We start from the raw sequence: 25,378 nt of genomic DNA, 5'->3' as shown, positions 1-25,378 counted from the left end.
GTTATACATTTTCAAAACATAACACATTTGATTAGCACTTGGTCTATCCACTCCCTTTCTTCCTCCCCCCCGAGTATATCCAATGGCAGGCGAGGAGGTCTCCTAATTAGAGCTGGCCCCGAGGTCAGCTTGTTTATAGCCTCATTAAATTCTTCTTCCTTATCAGTAAAACCTATTTCCCTCTTATCAGTAAAAAGCATTACATTACCCTCTCCTATCCGTGATTGCCTTTTCTTTCCCGTGACCCGTGTTTAACCTCAACTCTCAGTAACCCCTTTTTTTTCTGTTGATTCTGCAATTGTCAGCATCTTGACACTTCTTTAGCTATTTTCCCATGATTCCCTATCTCCATCCCTCTGCCACATTCATAATCCTTCTGCACACATTCTCACTCCTTTTCCATTCTGCCTGCCTCTTCTGAAAGTCAACTATCCTGGAATATTTAGAAACATAGAAACATAGAAAATAGGTGCAGGAGCAGGCCATTCGGCCCTTCGAGCCCACATCGCCATTCAATAAGATCATGGCTGATCATTCCCTTAGTTTCCAACCTTGGTCACTCTGCAACCATATCTCTGTAATGGCTATTAAATCAAACCCATGTATTTCTATCTGTGCTATAAATTCATCTATTTTGTTGTAAATACTTCAACATTGAGATATAGTACTTTTAGCTTTAACTTTTTTCTATTTTTCCCTGATGTCACTTTAGTCACTGGTGCCCTATTGTTTTATTAGTTCACACTGCTCCCAGAAGTGGCACCCGCCACACATTGCTCCCTCTAATGGCCCCGGCCTGCTGATGGTCTTACAGGTTGGGACCGCGCCGATTTCCGGGCTGGGCCGCCACACATTGCTCCCTCTAATGGCCCCGGCCTGCTGATGGTCTTACAGGCTGGGACCGCACTGATTTCCGGGCTGGGCCGCCACACATTGCTCCCTCGAATGGCCCCGGCCTGCTGATGGTCTTACAGGCTGGGACCGCGCCGATTTCCGGGCTGGGCTGCTGCACATTGCTCCCTCTAATGGCCCCAGCCTGCTAATGGTCTTGCAGGAGGGCAACGGCTGTGAAGAGGGCGACTGGGTTGGATGTCACCATAACCCAGGTCACTGATTGGAGCGTGGGCAGGTACAGCAGGAGCGGCGAGGTCGGGCGAAGGAGTGGCAAGAGTTCGCAGAGGGACGTGATCGAGGACCAGGAGAGGTGTGAGTTCCGAGGCCCAGGAGAGGCGAGGGCCCAGGGGCAGCACGGGCCAGCCCACATTGTGATATGTGTGCGCACTAGGTCCGTACAGCAGAGCTGGTCTCCAGTCGGCCTGGTCAACCTTTGCCATTGGACCAAGACCTAGCTCTGTCAAGCCCGTGTGGTGGCTGGTGTACAACGGCCATCCCACGTTAAAAAAAATCCACGCACAGGCATCTTCCACCCTTCAAGATGTAGTTCGGGACCTGGAATATTAGGTCCTTCATTGAAACACCTGTGAACTCATCCCTTTTTGGCGTGGAAGCAAGTCATCCTTGCTTTGAGGGACTGCCTATGATGATGATGATGACCTTTATTAATCTTGCCTTCCATTCCTGACCCACTCTGCTTATCTTTATCCAGATCACTGCTCTGTTCTACAGTCTTGACACATCTCTTACTGCTTTTGAATTTGCCCTTTCCTGAATCCTCCCACCTCACCTTCATTAGTTTAAAGTCCTGTCTACCACCCTAGTTATTCGATTTGCCAGGACACTGGTCTCAGCCCGGTTTAAGTGGAACCCGTCCCAATGGAGCAGCCCCTTCTTTCCCCAGTACTGATGCCAGTGTCCCATGAAGTGAAACCCCTCCCTCCCACACCACTCTGGGCCACGCGTTTAACACTCTGATCTATCTGTCCCTGTGCCAATTTGCGTGTGGCTTGGGTAACAAACAGTAATAATCTTTTATAAACCGAACATCTCAACATGATCCCTCCACTCTTCCACTTTGATCTATTATGAGTTTGCTTCTCAATCTGTTCCGTTGTTGGAGGCAGACATTTCTCTCTTAGGCCCCCAAACTCTATAGGTCTCTGCATAAAACTTTCTGCCTTTCCACTTTCCCCGCCTTCATGATAGAAACATAAAAAATAGGTACAGGAGTAGGCCATTCGGCCCTTCGAGCCTGCACCACCATTCAATAAGATCATGGCTGATCATTCACCTCTGTACCCCTTTCCTGCTTTCTCAAAAAAAGGAACTGATCCAGAGTCGATAGACTGTTGGAAAATGATCACCAATGCATCCACTATTTCTAGGGCCATTTCCCTTGATCCCTTTAGCCATCAGGGCCACATCTAACTCCCTTTTGAATATATCTAAAGAACTGGCATCATCAACTCTGTGGTAGAGAATTCCACAAGTTAACAACTCTGAGTGAAGAAGTTTCTCCTCATCTCGGTCCTAAATGGCTTACCCCTTATCCTTAGACTGTGATCCCTGGTTCTGGACTTCCCCAACATCGGAAACATTCTTCCTGCATCTAACCTGTCCAGTCCCATCAGAATTTTATATGTTTCTATGAGATCCCCACTCGTTTTACTAATCTTCAGTGAATACAGGCCCAGTTGATCCAGTCTCTCCTCATATGTCAGTCCCGCCATCCTGGGAATCAGTCTGGTGAACCTTCGCTGCACTCCCTCAATATCAAGAACGTCCTTCCTCAGATTAGGAGGCCAAAACTGAACACAATATTCCAAGTGAGGCCTCACCAAGGCCCTGTACAACTGCATTAAGACCTCCCTGCTCCTATACTCAAATCACCTAGCTATGAAGGCCAACATGCCATTTGCCTTCTTCACCGTCTGCTGTACCTGCATGCCAACCTTCAATGACTGATGTACCATGACACCCAGGTCTCGCTGCACCTCCCCTTTTCCTAATCTGCCAACATTCAGATAATATTCTGCCTTCATGTTTTTGCCACGAAAGTGGATAATCTGCCAGGCATTTGTCCACTCACCTAACCTGTCCAAGTCACCCTGCAGCCTCTTCGCATCCTCCTAACAGCTCACACCGCCACCCAGCTTAATGTCATCTGCAAACTTGGAGATATTACACTCAATTCCTTCATCTAAATGATTGAGGTATATTGTAAAGAGCTGGGGTCCCAGCACTGAGCCCTGCGGCACCCCTCTAATCACTGCCTGCCATTCTGAGAAGAACCCGTTTATCCCTACTCTCTGCTTCCTGTCTGCCAATAGTTCCCTATCATGTCAATACATTACCTCCAATACCTTGTGCTTTAATTTTGCACACCAATCTCTTGTGTGGGACCTTGTCAAAAGCGTTTTGAAAGTCCAAATACACCACATCCACTGGTCCTCCCTTGTCTACTCTACTAGTTACATCCTCCAAAAATTCCAGAAGATTTATCCAGCATGATTTCCCTTTCATAAATCCATGCTGACTTGGACCGATCCTGTCACTGCTTTCCAAATGCACTGCTATTTCATCTTTAATAATTGATTCCAACATTTTCCCCACTACTGATGTCAGGCTAACCGGTCTATAATTATCTGTTTTCTCTCTCCCTCCTTGTTTAAAAAGTGGTGTTACATTACTTACCCTCCAGTCCATAGCAACTGATCCACAGTTAATAGACTGTTGGAAAATGATCACCAATGCATCCACTATTTCTAGGGCCACTTCCTTAAGTACTCTGGGATGTAGACTATTAGGCCCTGGGGATTTATCGGCCTTCAATCCCATCAATTTTCCTAACACAATTTCCTGACTAAGATCCGTATCGAAGGCCATCTTTTAGACAACACATAAGCCACCTCCCTTTAATTTTCTCTGCTTCCATTTCAGTACCCCAAGCCCCCTGGACTGCTTTATGTGAAAGCTGCTTTCCCCTTTTTTTAAAACAATATATTGTTGTATTATGATTTGGGTAATTGTAGTGTGCTAGGTTTGTCAGCATGACATTTTGTTTGGCTCCAGAGCCTTGATCCAAACATGGACAAAAGAGCTCAGGTGAGATTGACTGCCCTTGACATCAAGGCAGCATTTGAGCGAGTGTGGCATCAAAGAGCCCTTGTAAAATTGAAGTCAATGGAGATCGGGGTGGGGGGGTACGAGGAACTCTCCACTGGCTGGAGTCATACCTAGCACAAAGGAAGATGGTTGTGATTGTTGGCGTTCAATCATCACAGCCCCAGGACATCGCTGCAGGAATTCCTCAGGGCAGTGCCCTCGGCCCAACCATCTTCAGCTGCTTCATTAATCACCTTCCCTCATAAGGTCAGATGTTTGCTGATGACTGCACAATGTTCAGTGCCATTTGCAACTCCTCAGATAATGAAGCAGTCCATGACAGCATTCACCAAGACCCAGACAACATTCAGGCTTGGGCAGATAAGTGGCAAATAACATTTGCACCACACACGCCAGGCAGTGACTATCTCCAACAAGCGAGAGTCTAACCACCATCCCTTGATAGTCATCGGCGTTACCATTGCCAAATCCACCACCATCAACATCCTGGGGGGTCACCATTGACCAGAACTTAACTGGACCAGCCCCATAAATACTGTGGCAACAAGAGCAGGTCAGAGGCTGGGTATTCTGCGGGTAGTGTCTCATCTCCTGACTCCCCGAAGCCTTTCCACCACCTACAAGGCACAAGTCAGGAGTGTGATGGAATACTCTCCACTTGCCTGGATGAGGGCAGCTCCAACAACACTCAAGAAGCTCAATGCCATCCAGGACAAAGCAGGTCGCTTGATTGGCACCTCATCCACCACCTTCAACATTCACTCCCTCCACCACTGGTACACCGTGGCTGCAGTGTGTAACATCTACACGATGCACTGTATCATCACGTCTTCCTCGATTCCGAGGGACTGCCTATGATAATGATGCACTGCATCAACTCGCCATGGCTTCTTCGGCAGCACCTCCCAAACCTGTGACCGCTACCACCTTGAAGGACAAGGGCAGTAGGCGCGTGGGAACACCATCACCTCCACCTTTTCCTCCATGTTACATACCATCCTGACTTGGAAGTATATCGCTGTTCCTTCATCGTCACTGGGTCAAAATCCTGGAACTCCCTCCCAGCACTGTGGGAGTACCTTCACCACAAGGACTGCAACGGTTCAAGAAGGTGGCTCATCACCACCTTCTCAAGGGCAATTGGGAATGAGCAATGACTACTGGCCTTGCCAGCGAAGGCCATATCCCAGGAACGAATGGTGCTGCTCCAGGCATGCTCTTTTGTACTCCTCATTGAACCAGGGTGGGTCTCCTGGTTGATGGTTATGGTAGAGCGAAGGATATGCCGGGCCATGAGATTACAGATTGTAGTGGAATACAATTCTGCTGCTGTTGATGGCCCACATTGCCTCATGGATGCCGAGATCTGTTCTGAATCTATCCCATAGTGCCACACAACACGATGGAGGGTGTCCTCAGTGTGAAGACGAGACTTCATCTCCACAATAACTGTGCAGTGGTCACTGCCAACAATGCTGTTATGGACAGATACATCTGCGACAGGTAGATTGGTGAGGACAAGGTCAAGTGGGTTTTTCCCTCACCACCTCCCGCAGGCCCAGTCTGGCAGTTTATAGCCTTCAGGACTCAGCCAGCTCAGTCAGTAGTGGTGCTGCTGAAGTCCCCGACCCAGAGTACATTCTGTGCCCTCGCTACTCTTAGTGCTTTTTTCAAGTGGTGTTTAACATGGAGGAATACTGATTCATCAGCTGAGGGAGGGCGGTAGGTGGTAATCAGGAGATTTCCTTGCTCCTGCATGACCTGAAACCATAGGACTTCATGGGGTCTGGAGTCAATGTTGAAGACTCCCAGGAACACTCCCTCCCAATTGTGCCACACCTGGATATGTCCTGCCGCTGGGACAGGACATACCCAGGGATGGTGATGGAGGAGCCTGGGACATTGGTTGAAAGGTATGATTCTGTGAGTATGACGATGTCAGACTGTTGCTTGTCTAAGCTGTGGGACGGCTCTCCCAATTTTGGCACAAGTCCCCAGATGTTAGTGAGGAGGACTTTGCAGGGTCGACTCGACTGGGCTGGGTGTGCCATTGTCATGGGCGTAGTCAGAGCTAGGTGGTCCGTCAGGTTTTTTTATTCATGTTTCTCGTAGTGATTTGTTACAACTGAGTGGTTTGCTAGTTAAGGGTCAACCACATTGCAGTGGGTCTGGAGTCACATATAGATCAGGTAAAGACAGCCGATTTCCTTCCCTAAAGGACATTAGTGAACCAGATGGGTTTTTAGGACAATCTGGTAGTTTCATGGTCACCATTACTGATACTAGCTTTTTATTCCAGATTTATTTAATTAACTGAATTTAAATTCCCCAGCTGCCATGGTGGGATTTGAACTCATGTCTCTGGATCATTAGTCCAGGCCTCTGGATTACTAGTCCAGTAACATAACCACTGTGCTAACATTCCCATTCAGTTTTATTGCTCAGGTATTTTGTACCTCTGTTAATTTAGATATTCTATGTTTGTTGTCTTGAATTTGGAAGGATGAAAATTATAATGAAAAACTATTATGAAAACAGTTATTATTTGTGCGGACTTTTAATTTTGGGTATCTCCACCTGTGCGTCCAGGTCGTGTAACGAAAGGCTGTGGTCTCTTTAAGAGGCAGGATTTTAACTGGTCACTAGTGTAAAAGTGACTGTCTGTGATCAAAGTCTTTCTTGGATTTGTGAAATCAGGAGGCATCATTATATGTTTCAAAGGAGCAGGCTACCTCCCAAATCTCCAGCTTTGATTTGATTAAGAGAAAGATCCGATTGCTTTTATCGTTTCCCTACAATGTTCAATACTTGCTCATTTGGATCAATAGGCAAGAGTCTGTGTGGCCTGTGCCGAACTCTGCAAAGACTCCCAAACCCTGGAAAATACAGCAAACTGCTCCCTTCTTTCCCTTGACTAGAGAGAATTAAAGGGTGATCTAATTGAGATGTTTATGCCATCAAATCCTTTAATCATAGAAACATAGAAAGTAGGTGCAGAAGTAGGCCATTCGGCCCTTCTAGCCTGCACCGCCATTCAATGAATTCATGGCTGAACATGAAACTTCAGTACCCCATTCCTGCTTTCTCGCCATACCCCTTGATCCCCCTAGTAGTAAGGACCACATCTAACTCCTTTTTGAATATATTTAGTGAATTGGCCTCAACAACTTTCTGTGGTAGAGAATTCCACAGGTTCACCACTCTCTGGGTGAAGAAGTTTCTCCTCATCTCGGTCCTAAATGGCTTACCCCTTATCCTTAGACTGTGACCCCTGGTTCTGGACTTCCCCAACATTGGGAACATTCTTCCTGCATCTAACTTGTCTAAACCCGTCAGAATTTTAAACGTTTCTATGAGATCCCCTCTCATTCTTCTGAACTCCAGTGAATACAAGCCCAGTTGATCCAGTCTTTCTTGATATGTCAGTCCCGCCATCCCGGGAATCAGTCTGGTGAACCTTCGCTGCACTCCCTCAATAGCAAGAATGTCCTTCCTCAAGTTAGGAGACCAAAACTGTACACAATACTCCAGGTGTGGCCTCACCAAGGCCCTGTACACCTGTAGTAACACCTCCCTGCCCCTGTACTCAAATCCCCTCGCTATGAAGGCCAACATGCCATTTGCTTTCTTAACCGCCTGCTGTACCTGCATGCCAACCTTCAATGACTGATGTACCATGACACCCAGGTCTCATTGCACCTCCCCTTTTCCTAATCTGTCACCATTCAGATAATAGTCTGTCTCTCTGTTTTTACCACCAAAGTGGATAACCTCACATTTATCCACATTATACTTCATCTGCCATGCATTTGCCCACTCACCTAACCTATCCAAGTCGCTCTGCAGCCTCCTCGCAGCTCACACTGCCACCCAACTTAGTGTCATCCGCAAATTTGGAGATACTACATTTAATCCCCTCGTCTAGATCATTAATGTACAATGTAAACAGCTGGGGCCCTAGCACAGAACCTTGTGGTACCCCACTAGTCACTGCCTGCCATTCTGAAAAGTACCCATTTACTCCTACTCTTTGCTTCCTGTCTGCCAACCAGTTCTCAATCCACGTCAGTACACTACCCCCAATCCCATGTGCTTTAACTTTGCACATTAATCTCTTGTGTGGGACCTTGTCGAAAGCCTTCTGAAAGTCCATCTTGGAGAGAAATGATTTCCTCTCGTAGGAGAGTTCAGAGCAAGGGGGCAGAACCTTAAAATTAGAGATAGGTCGTTCAGGGGTGATGTTAGAAAGCACTTTTTCGCACAGAGGTTGTGCAAATCTGGAACTATCCCTCCCAAAAAGCTATTGATGCTAGCTCAATTTAAAATTTCATAATGAAATTAATAGATTTTTGTTGGGCCAGGGTATTAAGAGCTACGGAACCAGTGTGGGTAGATGGAGTTAAGAAACACATCAGCCATGGCGGAACAGGTTCGAGGGGCTGAAAGGCCTACTTCTGTTCCAATGTTCCCATCAATATAAGTCCATAAATTGGCACTATCAGGTTTCCAGCACCATTATTTTTACATTTAAGCGGAAGCAGTGTGAAAACTGACATACATGCAGGAAAATTGTGATGGCCATTGCTTTTAATGGAGGCGGCAGTACGATTAACCTCTAACCGTTTTTAGTGAGGGTTGCAGCAAAGCGGCACAAAAGTCCCAGGAAAATATGGAGCGACATAATTAATGCCGTTCGTCACATGCTCCATAATTTCCTCTTTTGTGCCATTCAAGGGTCCCGCGTCAGATGGAGTAAGTCAGATACAATGGAGCAAGTTAGCGCAAGACGAATGTTAACATTCAGGTGGAATGCCGTTTCACACTCCACCCGATTTCCGAATTAAAACTGGACTGAGTGGGAGAAATGGGCTGCAGATTCACTCTCGTCCATTTTGCGCTACAGCTGAAGTCAAGTTTATAACCCGAAGTGTGCTTTACAAATCAACAGTACCACTAGCTTCCTGCTGGTGGTGCTACTGATCTGCTGAGTGTCATTACTCTTAGTAACACCACTAGCAGGAACTGAATGGTCATAATCATCATAGGCAGTCCCTCGGAATCGAGAAAGACTTGTTTCCACTCTTAGCATGAGTTCTTAGGTGGCTGTACAGTCCAATACGGGAACCACAGTCTCTGTCATCAGTGGGACAGACAGTGGTTGAGGGGAAGGGTGGGCGGGGAGCCTGGTTTGCCGCACGCTCCTTCCGCTGCATGCGCTTGATTTCTGCATGCTCTTGGCGACGATACTTGAGGAGCTCAGTGCCCTCCCGGATGCACTTCCTCCTCTTTGGCCAGTCTTTGGCCAGGGTCTCCCAGGTGTCAGTGGGGATGTTGCACTTTATCAGGGAGGCTTTGAGGGTGTTCTTGTAACGTTTTCGCTGCCCACCTTTGGCTCGTTTGCCGTGGACGAGTTCCGAGTAGAGCGCTTGCTTTGGGAGTCTCGTATCTGGCATGCGAACTTTGTGGCCTGCCAAGCGGAGCTGATCAAGTGTGGTCAGTGCTTCAATGCTGGAGATGTTGGGCTGGACGAGGACGCTAAGGTTGGTGCATCTGTCCTCCTAGGGGATTTGTAGGATCTTGTGGAGACATCGCTGGTGGTATTTCTCCAGCGACTTGAGGTGTCTACTGTATATGGTCCATGTCTCTGAGCCATACAGGAGGGCAGGTATTACTACGGCCCTGTAGACCATGAGCTTTGTGACAGCTTTGAGGGCCTGGTCTTCAAACAATCTTTTCCTCAGGTGGCCGAAGGCTGCACTGGCGCACTGGAGGCGGTGTTGGATCTCGTCGTCGATGCCTGCTCTTGTTGATAGGAGGCTCCCGAGATATGGGAAGTGTTCCACATTGTCCAGGGCTGCGCTGTGGATCTTGATGTCTAGGGGGGCAGCGCTGTGCGGCGAGGACAGGCTGGTGGAGGACCTTTGTCTTACTGATGTTTAGCGTAAGGCCCATGCTTTCGTACGCCTCAGTAAATACGTCGACTATATCCTGGAGTTCAGCCTCTGTGTCTGCAGAGACGCAGGCATCGTCCGCGTACTGTAGCTCGATGACAGAGGTTGGGGTGGTCTTGGACCTGGCCTGCAGTTCCGAAATGCAGCACCTGTGAGCCCCCACCCACCATAAATCCTCATGCATTGTATCGTTTATAGTGGACAATATTTTATATGTGAGTTTGTAATTCCTGTTTTGGTGTTAAGAGTTCTGAGGGGCTTTGATGAGGTGACGAGGGAAGAATTATCGCCGCTGGTTGGCAAGTCGGTCACTCGGCGGTATAGATTTAAGATCATCAAAAAAAAGAAAGGAAAGGTTTTTTGTGCAGAAGGTTTTTAGGCTCTGAAATGCCCTACCAGAAACAAGAGTGGAAACAGAATCTGCAGCAGCTTTTAAAGGGAAGTGGATAAAACAAATTAAAAGAGTATGGGGAGCAGGCAGGAAAATGGCACTAAGTATACATGGCACAGGCATGATGACTTGATTGCCGATTCCCTCTGTGTTGTAAAATTCAATGATTGAAATGAGAAGTCGCAAGCTTTTGGTCACCTGTTCGAATGCGTCCTCCGGCCCGGAGTCAATATTCATATGATTACACTCCTGTGAAGTGCCTCGGCACATTTTACTACTTTAAAGGTGCTTTATAAATGCAAAATGTTGTTGCAGGTTACTTGGTAGAGATTAGTCAACAATTCCAGTATTGTATTGTTGAACTTCCAGTATAGTAGTAGGTAAACTAGCAATTCCTGTGTTCCTATTTTTCTCGTTTCTGGTGTGTGTGGAATATCACTGTTCTTCTTGAGATCTTTCACATGTACTGGAGAGGCCAGACTTCTCGTTTCAGACAACCTTTGTCAATGCAGCATTGCTCCAGTACTGGACCAGAGTGTTCTTGGGCGAGATTCTGTGCTCAAGACTCTAGAGAGGAACTTGAACCTATGGCCTTCTAACTCACAGGCATAAGTACTACTTCTGAGCCAAGGCTGAGTGATGCCAAGGTTCTTTTCCGTTGATCCAACAGAACTCTCAAGGCCCATCATGTTGGCAGGAAAGCAACAATTGTATTTTACCCCATGACAATGATACTAATTGTGAATTGCACTTTAAAGTGGATTCTGTCATTGCTTAGCAGTCATGAAGCACAGAGCTGTCTGTATCGAGTAGTTAATTCTCACCCTCTGAAGTACCACTGATCTGGCCATCTTTGTCTTTCCAATTGCTTCATGAAACACTTTTTAAACCTGTTTCCCTGCCATGATAAGAAATCTTTTTATCAGCCATTTGTTTTGCCAATACACTGAGCGTCTATCTTCCATTTTGCATCTTTACTAATAACCCTAGTTATTTAAATATGTATGAAGTGCCAACAGAACTTCCTGTGTTCATCACAGTCCGCTCCCAAGGACTGTTTAACGAGGCTCGCTGCTCTCCCTCCATATCATTTTTTAAATATTGGTATTTTGAGATTCTCTGATACTTTGGTATTTTTTGTTTTTGTATTATATGAAACTAAAAAGATGTTGTATAAAAGCAGCTTGGATCTTGGATTATCATTTTCTTTTGCCAAATTTGTGCTGTTTTCCCCACCTCTCCTGCCGGTGTTGTAAGAATGGCTGCCCAGTCACAGGGGACATTCTGGTACCTGGTGGCCATTATTAATATGGGAACCTAAACAATGAGCAGCCACACCCAGCCAGGTCCTGCTAACAACCCAGCCCAGTCCCGCGTGCGCCCAGCTATGTCCTGCTAACAACTCAGGCCGGTCCCGCGCTCACCCAGGCCGGTCCCACGCCCACGCAAGCCGGTCCCGCGCTCACCCAGGCCAGTCCCGCGCCCACGCAGGCCGGTCCTGCGCTCACCCAGACCGGTCCCGCGCTCATCCAGACCGGTCCCACGCTCATCCAGACCGATCCCGCGCCCGCCCAGGCCGGTCCCACGCCCACCCAGGCCAGTCCCGCGCTCAACCAGGCCGGTCCCGCGCCCGCTCAGCCCGGTCCCGCACAGGCCTAGTCCTGGCATCCACACCTGGCACTTTCCAGCAAATCTCTGGATGGTCTACCATAGAGGCAATCGGACTGTTTTTTCTTTTCTAACTTAGGATGGGAGGAATGGAACTGACATTTTTAAAAACTGCAGTTGAATTTGAATGAATAATTTGAGAAGTCTGTTAACACTGTAGGTGGATACACGGCATTTGTTTGTGCAACTTGAATCTCATTTCTTGGTTGTCGTGGATTTTTATTTTAGGTGTGCGAGTGGTTACACAGTAATGACAGAAATTTCAGGCTTGAAGAAGGTGCCACTGAAATGCATCTGAAGAGATCTGCCTTAAGTGTCTATGTTCAGAATCTGGTGGAACAGTACATGAAGGTGCCAGCGACTAAAGGTAACAGGCTTGCTTGTGTTATTTTTGTGAACTGCATTTTGTTTCCAGTATTTTAAGTGTATTGTTGCTGTGCTACACAACAGTCACTGGTTGAGAGGGTGGTCTATAGGAACAGGAATAGGCCATTCAGCCCCTCGAGGCTGTTCCGCCATTTAGTGAGATCTGTATCTTAACTCCATCCCACTTTGGTTTTATACCCTTGTTTAGCAAAAATCTATTGATCTCAGATTTAAAATGAATTGAGCTAGCATCTACTAATTTTTGTGGGCGAGAATTCCACACTTCTACAACCCTTTACAAGTGTTTTCTAACTTCTCTCCAGAATGGCCTGACTCTGATTTTAAGGTCCTCTTGTCCGAGACTCCCCTACCGGCGGAAAAAGTTCCTTCTATCAATCCTATCAATTCCTTTCAAAATCCTAGAGCCTCAATCAGATCACTCCTTAACCTATTATATTCCATGAAAGTCAACCCTAGTTCCTGAAATCTCTCCTCTTAATCTAACCCTTGGAACCCTGGTAACACTCTGGTGATCCTTTTTTGGTCCAACGTGGATGACCTCACACTTGCCTGCATTGAATCCATCTGGCACAGTTTCACCCGCTCACTTTATCAATGTCTCTTTGTAATTCCTTGCTCCTGTCTGCACTACTTACTATACCACCAATCTTAATGTCCTTGGCAAACTTGGATATGTAGTGTTATCAAAGCCATTTTTTTAGAATATAGTTAAGGGCCCGGCAGAGATCCTTGTGGGACACCACTAGTTGCTTCCTTCAAATTTGCGTACATACCCATTATCTCTGCTCGCTGTCTTCTACTACCTACCCAGTCATAAAATCATAGAAATTTACAGCACAGAAGGCCATTTGGCTCATCATGTCCGTGCCGGCTGACAAAGAGCTATCCAGCCTAAACCCACTTTCTAGCTCTTGGTCCTTAGCCTTGTAGGTTACGTCACTTCAAGTGCATATCCAAGTACTTTTTAAATGCTATCCTCTACTTTTTAAATTCTACCTCTACCACCTTTTCAAGCAGGGAGTTCCAGACCCCCCACCCTCTGGGTGAAAAAAATTCACCTCAAACCACCTCTAAACCTCTACCACTTACTTTAAATCTTTGTCGCCTGGTTATTGACCTCTCTGCTAAGGGAATATGTCCTTCCTATCCACTCTATCTAGGCCCCTCATTATTTTATACACCTCAATTAGGACTCCTCTCAGCCTCCTCTGTTCCAAAGCAAACAACCCCAGCTTATCCAATCTTTCCTCATAGCTAAAATTCTCCAGTCCAGGCAACATCCTCGTAAATCTCCTCTGTACCCTTTCTAGTGCAGTTACATCTTTCCTGTAATGTGGTGACCAGAACTGCACGCAGTACTCTAGCTGTGGCCTAACTCGTGTTGTATACAGTTCAAGCATAACCTTCCTGCTCTTATATTCTGTGCCTCGGCCAATAAAGGCAAGTATCCCATATGCCTTATTAACCACCTTATCTACCTATCCTGCGACCTTCAGGGATCTGTGGACATACACTCCAAGGTCCCTTTGTTCCTCTACACTTCTCAGTGTCCTACCATTTATTGTGTATTCTCTTGCCTTGTTAGCCCTCTCCAAATGCATTACCTCACACTTCTCCGGATTGAATTCCATTATGCCATCTGCCCACCTGATCAGTCCATTGATATCTTCCTGTGTCTACAGCTTTCGTCTTCGTTATCAACCACATAGACAATTTTTGCATCATCTGCAAACTTCTTAATCATGCCCCCTACATTCAAATCTAAATCATTCATGTATACCACACAAAGCAAGGGACCTAGTACTGAGCCCTGTGGAAGCTCACTTCAGACAACCTTCCAGTCACAAAAACACTCATCGACCATTACCCTTTCTTTCCTGCCTCTGAGACAATTTTGGATCCAACTTGCCACTTTGCCTTGGTTCCCATGGGCTTTTACTTTCATGACCAGTCTGCCATGTGGGACCTTAACAAAAGCCTTACTAAAATCCATATACACTACATCAAATGCATTACCCTCAGCGACCCTCCTTGTTGCCTCCTCAAAAAATTCAGTCAAGCTAATCAGACATGACCTTCCCTTAACAAATCTATGCTGACTGTCCTTGATTAATCTGTGTCTTTCTAAATGAAGATTTATCCTGTCCCTCAGAATTTTTTCCAATTATTTTTCCACCACCGAGGTTAGGCTGACTGGCCTGTAATTACTCGGTCTAACCCTTTTTCCCTTTTTAAACAAAGGTATAACATTAGCAGTCCTCTGGCACCACACCTGTAACCAGAAAGGATTGTAAAATGATAGTCAGAGCCTCTTCTATTTAAGAACGTAAGAACATAAGAAATAGGAGCAGGAGTAGGCCATTTGGCACCTAAAGCTTGCTCCGCCAATCAATAAAATCATGGCTGATCTGATCCTGGACTCAACTCCACTTCCCTGCCCGCTCTCCAAAACCCTTGACTGCCTTATCAATCAAAAATCTGTCTATCTCCACAAATATATTCAAAGACACAGCCTCCGCAGCTCTCTGGGGTACACAAATCCAAAGATTCACAACCATCTGAGAGAAGAAATTCCTCCTGTTTTAAATGGGTGATCCCTTATTCTGAAACTATGCCCCCTAGTTCTAGATTCCCCCTTGAGGGGAAGCATCCTCTCTGCATCTACCCTGTCAAGCCCCCTCAGAATCTTATACATTTCAATAAGATCACCCCTCATTCTTCTAAACTCCATGAGTACAGGCCCAACCTGCTCAACCTTTCTTCATATGACAACTCTTTCATCTCGGGAATCAATCTCGTGAACCTTCTCTGAACTGCCTCCAATGCAAGTATATCCTTCCTTAAATAAGAAGACCAAAACTGTACGCAGTACTCCAGGTGTGGTCTTACCAACGCCCTGTACAGTTGTAACAGGATTTCCCTACCTTTATACTCCCATCCCCCTTGCAATAAAGGCCAACATTCCATTTGCCTTCCTGATTGCTTCCTGTACCTACATGCTAACTTTTTGCGTTTCGTGTACAAGAACCCCCAGATGCCTCTGTACTATAGCATTTTGCAATTGCTTCCCATTTAAATAATCATCTTTTTTATTTTTTCTACCAAAGTGGATAACCTCACATTTTCCCACATTATAGCCCATCTGCCAAATGTTTGCCTATCTATATCCCTTTGTAGATTCTTTGCGTCCTCCTCACAACTTGCTTTCCCACCCATCTTTGTATCATCAGCATATTTGGTTACGTTACACTCGGTGCCTTCATCCAAGTCATTAATATAAATTGTAAATAGTTGAGGCCCCAGCACTGATCCTTGCGGCACCCCACTAGTTACTGATTGCCAACCTGAAAATGACCCATTTATCCTGACTCTCTGTTTTCAATTAGTTAGCCAATCCTCTATCCATGCTAATATATTACCCCCAACCCCGTGAGCTCTTATCTTGTGCAGTAGCCTTTTGTGTGGTACCTTATCGAATGCTTTCTGGAAATCCAAATACACGACATTACTGGTTCGCCTTTATCCACTCTGCTTGTTACATCCTCAAAGAACGGCAGCAAATTTGTCAAACGTGATTTCCCTTTCATAAAACCATGCTAACTCTGCTTGACTGCATTATGATTTTCTAAATGTCCTGCTACTACTTTCTTAATGATGGACGGCAGCATTTTCACAATGACAGATGTTAGGCTTACTGGTCTATAGTTTCCTGCTTTCGGTCTCCCTGCTTTTTTAAATAGAGGTGTTAAATTTGAGGTTTTCCAGTCCACTGGGATCTCTCCAGAATTCAGGGAATTTTGGTAGATTACAACCAATGCATCCACTATCTCTGCAGCCATTCCTTTTAAGACCCTAGGATGCAGGCCATCAGGTCCAGGGGACTTGTCCACCTTTAGTCCCATTAGTTTACCTAGTGCTTTATCTCTTGTGATAGTGATTGTTTTAAGTCCACCCCCCCCCCCCCCCCCCCCAGCCCATAGCTTCTTGATAATCTATTATTGGGATGTTCTTAGTCCTCTACCGTGAAGACCAATACAAAATATTTGTTCAAAGTCTCTGCCATTTCCTGTTTCCCATTATTACTTCCCCAGTCTCATCCTCTAAAGGACCAACGTTTACTTTAGCTACTCACTTCCTTTTTATATACCTGTAGAAGCTCTTACTGTCTGTTTTTATATTTCTTGCTAATTTACTCTCATATGCTATCTTCTCTGTCTTTATCATTTTTCTAGTCATCCTTTGCTGGTTTCTAAAAATTTCCCAATCCTCTGGCCTTCCACTGCCCTTCGCAACATTGTATGCCTTTGCTTTCAATATGATACCACCCTTTATTTCCTTAGTTAGACATCCTTCTCTTCGCATCTTTTTTTCTCACTGGAATAAATCTTTGATGAGAGTTATGAAATATCTCCTTAAATGTTTGCCACTGCTTTTCTACAGTCTTACCCTTTAATATAGTTTCCCAGTCCACTTTAACCAACTCTGCCTTCATACCTTTGTAATTACACTAGTTTGAGACCTAGCTTTCTCACCCTCAAACTGAATTTGAAATTCTACCATGCTATGATCATTCTTCCCAAGAGGATCCTTCACTAATTAATCATTAATTAATCCTGACTTGTTACACATTGCCAGATCTAAAATAGTCTGCTCCCTGGTTGGTTCCACAACGTATTATTCCAAGAAACCATCTCGAATACACTCTATGAACTCTTCCTCCAAGCTCCAATTAGATTTGTCCAATCAATATGAAGATTAAAATTGCCCATGACTACTGTTGTACCTTTCTTACAAGCCTCCATTATTTCCTGATTTATACTCTGTGCTACAGAGTGGCTATTGTTTGGGAGCCTGTAGACCACTCCCACCAGTGACTTATTTCCCTTATTATTTCTTATCTCACCCAAACTGATTCTACATCTTGATCTTCTGATCCAACATCATTTCTCACTAGCGCACTGATCTCATCCTTTATTAACAGAGCTACCCCACCTCCTTTTCCTTTCTGCCTATCCTTACGAAATGGCAAATACCCCTCAAGATTTAGTTCCCAGCCTTGGTCACCTTGCAACCATGTCTCTGTAATGTCAATCAGATCATACCCATTTATTTCTATTTGTGTCGTCAATTCATCTCTCTTGTTATGAATGCTTCGTGCGTTCAGATATAGAGCTTTTAATTTTGTCTTATGTGTATACACTCTGTCCCTACTTGTCACACTCTGGTTATTGTTACCCCTATCGCTACCCTGCATTTTTGCCTTCTCCTTTCTCTTTGACTTTTTACATTTCTGCTCACCAGAACCCTCACCCATCCCCCACCCCACTATTTAATTTAAAGTCCTATCTACAGCCCTCATTATTCAATTCGCCAAGACACTGGCCCCAGCCTGGTTCACGTGAAGCCCGTCCCGGCAGAACAGCTCCCTCCTATCCCAGTACTGGTGCCAGCGCCCCATGAATCGAAACCCATTCCTCCCACACCAGTCTTTGAGCCATGCGTTCATCTCTCTGATCCTATTTACCCTATGCAAATTTGCTCATGGCTCAGGTAATAATCCAGGGATTATTACCCTTGTGGTTCTACTTTTTAATTTAACCCCTAGCTGCTCATACTCCCTCAGCAGAACCTCTTTCTTTGTTCTATATATGTCGTTGGTACCCATGTGGACCATGACAACTGGTCCTTGTCATCCAGGAGACTCTAGATTTGTTAGTCACACTCTTTTTCTTTAAGGGAACATACTTGCTCTGAATCCTCAGGATCTCCTCCTTGAATGCCTCCCACTGCTCTGTCACTGGCAGGACTGACATATGAGGAGAGACTGGATTGACTGGGCCTTTATTCACTAGAGTTTAGAAGGATGAGAGGGGATCTCATAGAAACATATAAGATTCTGACAGGATTGGACAGGTTAGATGCAGGAAGAATGTTGGGGAAGTCCAGAACCAGGGGACACAGTCTATGGATAAAGGGTAAGCCATTTAGGACTGAGATGAGGAGAAACTTCTTCACTCAGAGAGTTGTTAACCTGTGGAATTCTCTACTGCAGAGAGTTGTTGCTGCCAGTTCATTGGATATATTCAAGAGGGAGTTAGATATGGCCCTTACGGCTAAAGGGATCAAGGGGTATGGAGAGAAAGCAGGAAAGGGGTACTGAGGTGAATGATCAGCCATGATCTTATTGAATGGTGGTGCAGGTTCGAAGGGCCGAATGGCCTACTCCTGCACCTATTTTCTTTGTTACCTTCCAGTAGCTGTTTCCAGTCCACCTTGGCTAAATTACCTCTCAGCTTAGTAAAATTGGCTTTCCCCTAATTGAGAGCTTTTATTTCTGGTCTGTCTTTGTCCTTTTCCATAACCACCCTAAATCTAATTGAATTATGATCACTAGCACCAAAATGCTCTCCCACTGATACCCCTTCCATCTGCCCAGCTTCATTCCCTAAAACTAAGTCCAGAAACGCCCCCTCCCTTGTTGGGCTTGCTACATACTGGCTAAAAAGTTCTCCTGAATGCATTTTAGGAATTCTTCACCCTCTAATACCTTTCACACTACTTCAATCCCAACTAATATTAGGGTAGTTGAAATCCCTGACTATTGCTGCCCTCTAGCTCTTCCAACCCCCTCTGACTGTTTGGGGGTCTGTAGTACACTCCCAGCAATGTAATCGCCCTTTTCTGTTCTTCAATTCAACCCACATGGCCTCATTTAATGATCCTTCTGACATATTATCCCTCCTCACAGCTGTAATTGTTTCTTTAATTAATACTGCGACCCCTCCCTCCTTTTTTTATCCCTCTTTCTATCCTGTCTGAAAACCCTGTAACCAGGAATGTTGAGTTGCCATACCTGCCCTTCTTTCAGTCATGTCTCAGCAATAGCTATAATATCATACTCTCAGCTCATCTGCCTTATTCCCTAGACTCCCTGCATTGAAATATATACCATTTAGCACTGCCAAACTCCCTTGTTGTCCATTTTCTTTCTGTTTCCTCTGCCTTCCAAATTCACTTTCTAATTTTCTGCTTTTCAATTCCAGCTTTGCTTCTCTCCCTTCTGAATCTACTCTCGGGTTCCCATCCTCCTGCCAAGCTAGTTTAACCCCACCCCAACAGCACTAGCAAACCCCCGCCCCTGTCCCCCTCCCCGCCGTGGGGATATTGGTCCCGGCTCTGTTGCGGTGCAACCCGTCCGGCTTGTACAGGTCCCACCTCCCCAGAAACGGTCACAATACCTCAGGAATCTAAAGCCCTCCCTCCTGCACCATCTCTCCAGCCACGTCTCATCTGCTCTATCGTCCTATTTCTGTACTCACCAGCTCATGCACTGGGAATATTCCAGAGATTGCTACATTTGAGGTCCTGCTTTTTAATCTCTCTTCAATAAGAACATGAGAAATAGGAGCCAGAGTAGCCCATTTGGCCCTTTGAACCTGCTCCACCATTCAATAAGATCATGGCTGATCTGATCTTGGTCTTAACTCCACTTCCCTGTCTGCTCCTCATAAATCCTAGCTCCCTAAAATCTGCCTGCAAGACCTCATCCCTCTTTCAACCTATGTCATTGGTTCACCCTCCCCCCCTCAGAATGTCCTGCAGCCGCTCAGCGACATCCTTGACCATGGCACCAGGGAGGCAACATACCATCCTGGAGTCACGTCTGCGGCCGCAGAAACGCCTGTCTGCTCCCCTGACTATCGAATCCCCTACCACTATAGCTCTTCCATTCTTCTTCCCCCTGTGCAGCTGAGCCACCTGTTGGGCCGTGGACTTGGCTCTGGCTGCACTTGCCAGAGGAACCATCACTCCCACCAGTACTCAGAACAGAATACTGGTTGGAGAGTGAGATGTACTCGGGGGTCTCCTATTACTCCTCTTCTGTCTGGTGGTCACTCATTCCCTCTCTGCCTCTTATGCTGCGGGGAGACCACCTCCTGAAACCTACTATCCATGAAGTTCTCAGCCTCGCAGAGGCACTGCAGTGATTCCAGCTGCCGCTCAAGCTCTGAAATACCGACCTTGAGCTGCTGTAGCTGGTGTAACTTCCTGCACATGGTCGTCCAGGCCACGCAAAGCATCCAGGACTTCCCACATGGCGCAGGATGTGCATTGCACTGTACTGAGCTGCCCTGTGATACCTCTATTTAATAGACTAACTTAACAGAAATAAACTTAAAGCTAAAAAAAAACACTCACCTGATATTTTATTATACATATTATATTGTGTTCATTATTATTTGATACTTTCCATGTGGTGATGGGCTTTCCATTTCTGAGATTAGAGTGCTGGCCAATAATATTTCTGTACTCCTTTGGATTCCATTTCCATAGTGGTCCATGGAAACATGGAAAAATTGGGAGGCCAGCCGCCACACCACCACATAAAGTATTAAAGAAAATCTGTTTCAGGAAAAGCCTGCTGCATTACTCTGGAGGTCATGCTTATGCATCATTTATAACCTTCCAAACTTGCCTTGATGCAATCAGCAGGCAGCAATGTTCTGATTGTCTCTCCCCATCTCGAAATGCAATGGCAGAGTTAAGAAATGGAACATTTTTCTATTTTGGGCACTTAGCGTCAGTATTGAGCACTCCCAGATGAGATCTAACATCAGTCAGATTCAGAGTGAAGCCTCCACAATAGATCATAATTACAGTCTCCGAAGAGTACCAATGTGACTTTTTTTTCCTTTTCCTGCTCCAGTCATCCTTCGATGAATAGCTTAAGGGTTTGGTTGGGTGGGGAGTATGTATTTTACTCTTGAGTACTCTCCCATAGTTTATTGATGCAATCTGTTACTTAAAAAATAGTGGAGTACTTGTTGATTAAAAACATCAAATCTTTACACCATATTAGAGCTCTGCTATTGGATTACAACAAGATGCTGCCGATGGGTAGCTTTCCTGAACTGGTAACCATTAAAGCAATGACTTCAGACTGACCTGGAGCAAGGCATATTTTCTTTTATTATGACCCAAAAGGAGGGGAGTTGCAGCCAGCATGGAGCAAGACTGGGAGCAGTGATAGTTGCCTGAAATAGCGGGGGAAACAACAGCCCAAATTGGAATTAATGTTGACTTTAACTTTGGTTGGAGGGAATTAAATCATAGAGAGAGAAAAAGGAATGTCTTAATATATATAAAATATCCCCCAAAAATCTTACATGTCAATACCTGTACTGAAAATAGATTTTAAAATGACTAACTGTGAGGCAAAAGAAATAGTTTCGGGAAGGAAATGAAGATAATGCCGATACTGGAACAGAAGATTCGTTTGAGTAAATGTCTTTTTCAAAAAATAAAACTTTGAAGGAGAGAAAGTTACAAACGTTAAAAGTGTTTGAATATTTTAAAAGAATAACTTAAAAGAAAAATCCTTTACCATCATCATCATGTCATCATAGGCAGCCCCTCAAAATCGAGGAAGACTTGCTTTCACTCACAGTGAGTTCTGAGGTGACTGAACAGTCCAATACGGGAATTACAGTCTCTGTCACAGGTGGGACAGACAGTGGTTGAAGGAAAGGGAGGGTGGGACTGGTTTGCCACACGCTCTTTCCGCTGCCTGCGCTTGTTTTCTGCATGCTCTCGGCGATGAGACTCGAGGTGCTCGGCGCCCTCCCGGATGTACTTCCTCCACTTAGGGCGGTCTTTGGCCAGGGACTCCCAGGTGTCAGTGGGGATGTTGCACTTTATCAGGGAGGCTTTGAGAGTGTCCTTGTAACGTTTCCGCTGCCCACCTTTGGCTTGTTTGCTGTGAAGGAATTCTGAGTAGAGCGCTTGCTTTGGGAGTCTCAAGTCTGACATGCGAGCAGTGTGGCCTGCCCAGCGGAGCTGATCGAGTGTGGTCAGTGGTTCAATGCTGGGGATGTTGGCCTGGTCGAGGACGCTAACGTTGGTGCATCTGTCCTCCCAGGGGACTTGTAGGATCTTGCGGAGATATTGTTGGTGGTATTTGTCCAGCGACTTGGATAACTATTTGAAACAGAAGGAGGGCTATGTGGAGAAAGAAAGACAATGTGATTAATTTTGGAATTGTTTAACAAAAAACCCACACCGGCATAATGAGCCAACTGGCTGCTTCTGTGCTTCTATGAACACAGAGGTTGTGCATTTCTTCTACAAGCTCATCAAAAGACTGTATTGGAAGTGTCAGAGTGTTACTGACTTTACTGTTCTTTTACCTTCAGATTTACTTTTGCTTCTATATAATTTAAATTTTTTTACAATAAATCGTGTTTTTCAGTCAATCTGAGCAATCCTATTACTATTCCCAGGATAACCGAGCAATCACATGGTGAATTGTTAGCTCTGAGGCCCAGTACTTTCTAATCCCTACACACGCACACGCACACGCACACACGCTTCAGTTCATAGTAGGCACAGACAGTGAGCAGAAGTGTTTACAGAGGCTCCCAGCGTTGACTTGAATTGTAACGTGTGGTTCCCTCTTTTGACCTCTGAATACTGGATCTGTACACACAACATAACTCTTGTATAGGGTACAATCTGTAGAGTCTGGGATGCTGCACATATCGAATGACTCGTCCCCTGATTTATCTTGCTCCTTTCCTTTGGGAGAAAACAGTCCGGCCTTTTCTCCCAGGGCAGCGTAGATTAAAATGAGAAATTGGCACTTAATAGCATTGTTGGATGAGGGCAGAGTGATCAGAAATTCGATGAGCCATCATTATGTTTTATTTCAAGACAGAACTAGTGATTGCACTCGCGAGGGTACAGAGGAGATTTACGAGGATGTTGCTCGGACTGGAGAATTTTAGCTATGAGGAAAGATTGGATAGGCTCGGGTTGTTTTCTTTGGAACAGAGGAGACTGAGGGGAGACTTAATTGAGGTGTATAAGATTATGAGGGGCCTCGATAGAGTGGATAGGAAGGACATATTTCCCTTAGCAGAGCAGTCAATAGCCAGGGGGCATAGATTGGTAGAAAGATTAGAGGGGAGTTGAGGAAAACCTTTTTCACCCAGAGGGTGGTGGGGGTCTGGAAGCCACTGACTGAAACCCTCATCGCATTTAAAAAGTACTTGGATATGCACTTGAAGTGCCGTAACCTACAAGGCTATGGACTAAGAGCTGGAAAGTGGGATTAGGCTGGATAGCTCTTTTTCAGCCGGCGCGGACACGATGGGCCGAAATGGCCTCCTTCTGTGCCGTAAAGTTCTATGATTCTATGCACCTTACTGACCAACCTGGATGCTGCTGGTATGTTCCATACAACAGATATTACATTTAACACCCATTTGCTGTGCTTTCTTTGTAACTAGGAGAAAGGGCCAGTTACATGCCAGACTGGTTTGAAGCCCAGCTTGTCGCCCGGATGATTCTCCTTGCTGCTGACATCGAAGAGCAGCACAGCACTGAAGGGTAGTGTCTCTTATTCTAAATGTGCGTGTCGTGTTATCTGAAGCGCAAATCAAAACCAATCCCAAATTCTATAATGTTGTTGGTATTTATTTGTTGTGGAAGTGAGACAACATTTAGCAACTGCACTGTTAAAGTGAGAGTGAAGAATTAATTCTAATCGGCGATTTAACATGTAATAGTGTAGTGTTTGAAGTTTTCTTTTGTCAAATTGAACTGTGAAATACACCCTGCAGTATAATTTTAGATTTTTGTCTTTCCAAATTTGGGTTGTTATTGTAGTGGGGGGGAACAGTTTCAGGTGATTAAAGTATCACACAAGAGTTAAAGTACATTGGTTTAAGTGGCCCACTGTTTTAAATTCTAACAGTCTGTACACCACTCCTTGCACTGCCTCCCCATCGTACTTTGCTTCTCCTTCTCCATCCTTCCCTCTGTGCCAGTCCCCAGCTCAGGACAACACCATGCTAAACTTCACAGTCATTCTGCTAGTATATAAAGCAATACATGAATTGAATTTGTAAATAGGGGAAGTACGGAGAGTGCAATAAAGGAGGAAGAGGCACTGGTTACAGAAAATGGGTGGCTGGGGGAAGAATCTTCAAGTAAAGAAAAAGGAGTTGAGGATTCTTTTTTACTTTGGAACATGGAGACAGGAAGAGGCCATTCAGCCCCTTGAGCCTGTCCCATCATTTAATTAGATCATGTACCCTAACTCCATCTACCCCATTCGGTTTCATATTCCATAACATTCTCACCTAACAAAAATCTATCAATCACCGTGTCGACATTTTGTTGCAAATGCTTCATACATTGAGATATAGTACTTTTAGCTTTAACTTTTTTCTATTTTTCCCTGATGTCACTTTAGTCACTGGTGCCCTATTGTTTTATTAGTTCACACTGCTCCCAGAAGCGGCACGCCGCCACACATTGCTCCCTCTAATGGCCCCGGCCTGCTGATGGTCTTACAGGCTGGGACCGCGCCGATTTCCGGGCTGGGCTGCTGCACATTGCTCCCTCTAATGGCCCCAGCCTGCTGATGGTCTTGCAGGAGGGCGACGGCTGTGAAGAGGGCGACTGGGTTGGATGTCACCATAACCCAGGTCAGTGATTGGAGCGTGGGCAGGTACAGCAGGAGCGGCGAGGTCGGGGCGAAGGAGCGGCAACAGTTGGCAGAGGGACGTGATCGGGGACCAGGAGAGGTGTGAGTTCGAGGCCCAGGAGAGGCGAGGGCCCAGGGGCAGCACGGGCCAGCCCACATTGCGATATGTGCGTGCACTAGGTCCGTACAGCAGAGCTGGTCTCCAGTCGTCTTGGTTAACCCTTGCCATTGGACCAAGCCCGTGTGGTGGCTGGTGTACAACGGCCACCACGCGTTAAAAAAAAATCCACGTACAGGCATCTTCCACCCTTCAAGATGTAGTTTGGGACCTGGGATATTAGGTTCTTCATTGAACTTACCTCTTTTTGGCGTGGAAGCAAGTCATCCTCGATTCGAGGGACTGCCTATGATGATGATGATGATTTTCAATTGACCCCCAGACTCAACAGATTTTTGGGAGAAGGCAGT

General features: G+C 45.6%; 1 protein-coding gene across 2 annotated transcripts in view; it reads left to right on the top strand.

The window, feature by feature from the left end:
- The window catches only part of LOC139272973 (probable methyltransferase TARBP1), a 246,165-nt gene that overhangs the window by 37,005 nt on the left and 183,782 nt on the right, over nt 1-25,378 (top strand). For both annotated transcript variants that reach the window (XM_070889181.1, XM_070889182.1), the window contains exons 10-11: nt 12,262-12,400; nt 23,709-23,808. In XM_070889181.1, coding sequence (XP_070745282.1) covers nt 12,262-12,400; nt 23,709-23,808 — 239 coding nt within the window. The remainder of the gene's footprint in view (nt 1-12,261; nt 12,401-23,708; nt 23,809-25,378) is intronic.

Source organism: Pristiophorus japonicus, chromosome 9 (assembly GCF_044704955.1).
Source record: "Pristiophorus japonicus isolate sPriJap1 chromosome 9, sPriJap1.hap1, whole genome shotgun sequence".
Taxonomy (NCBI): Eukaryota; Metazoa; Chordata; class Chondrichthyes; family Pristiophoridae; genus Pristiophorus; species Pristiophorus japonicus.
Note: the sequence above shows the minus strand (reverse complement) of the source record. Positions and strands in the feature narration are given on the sequence as shown.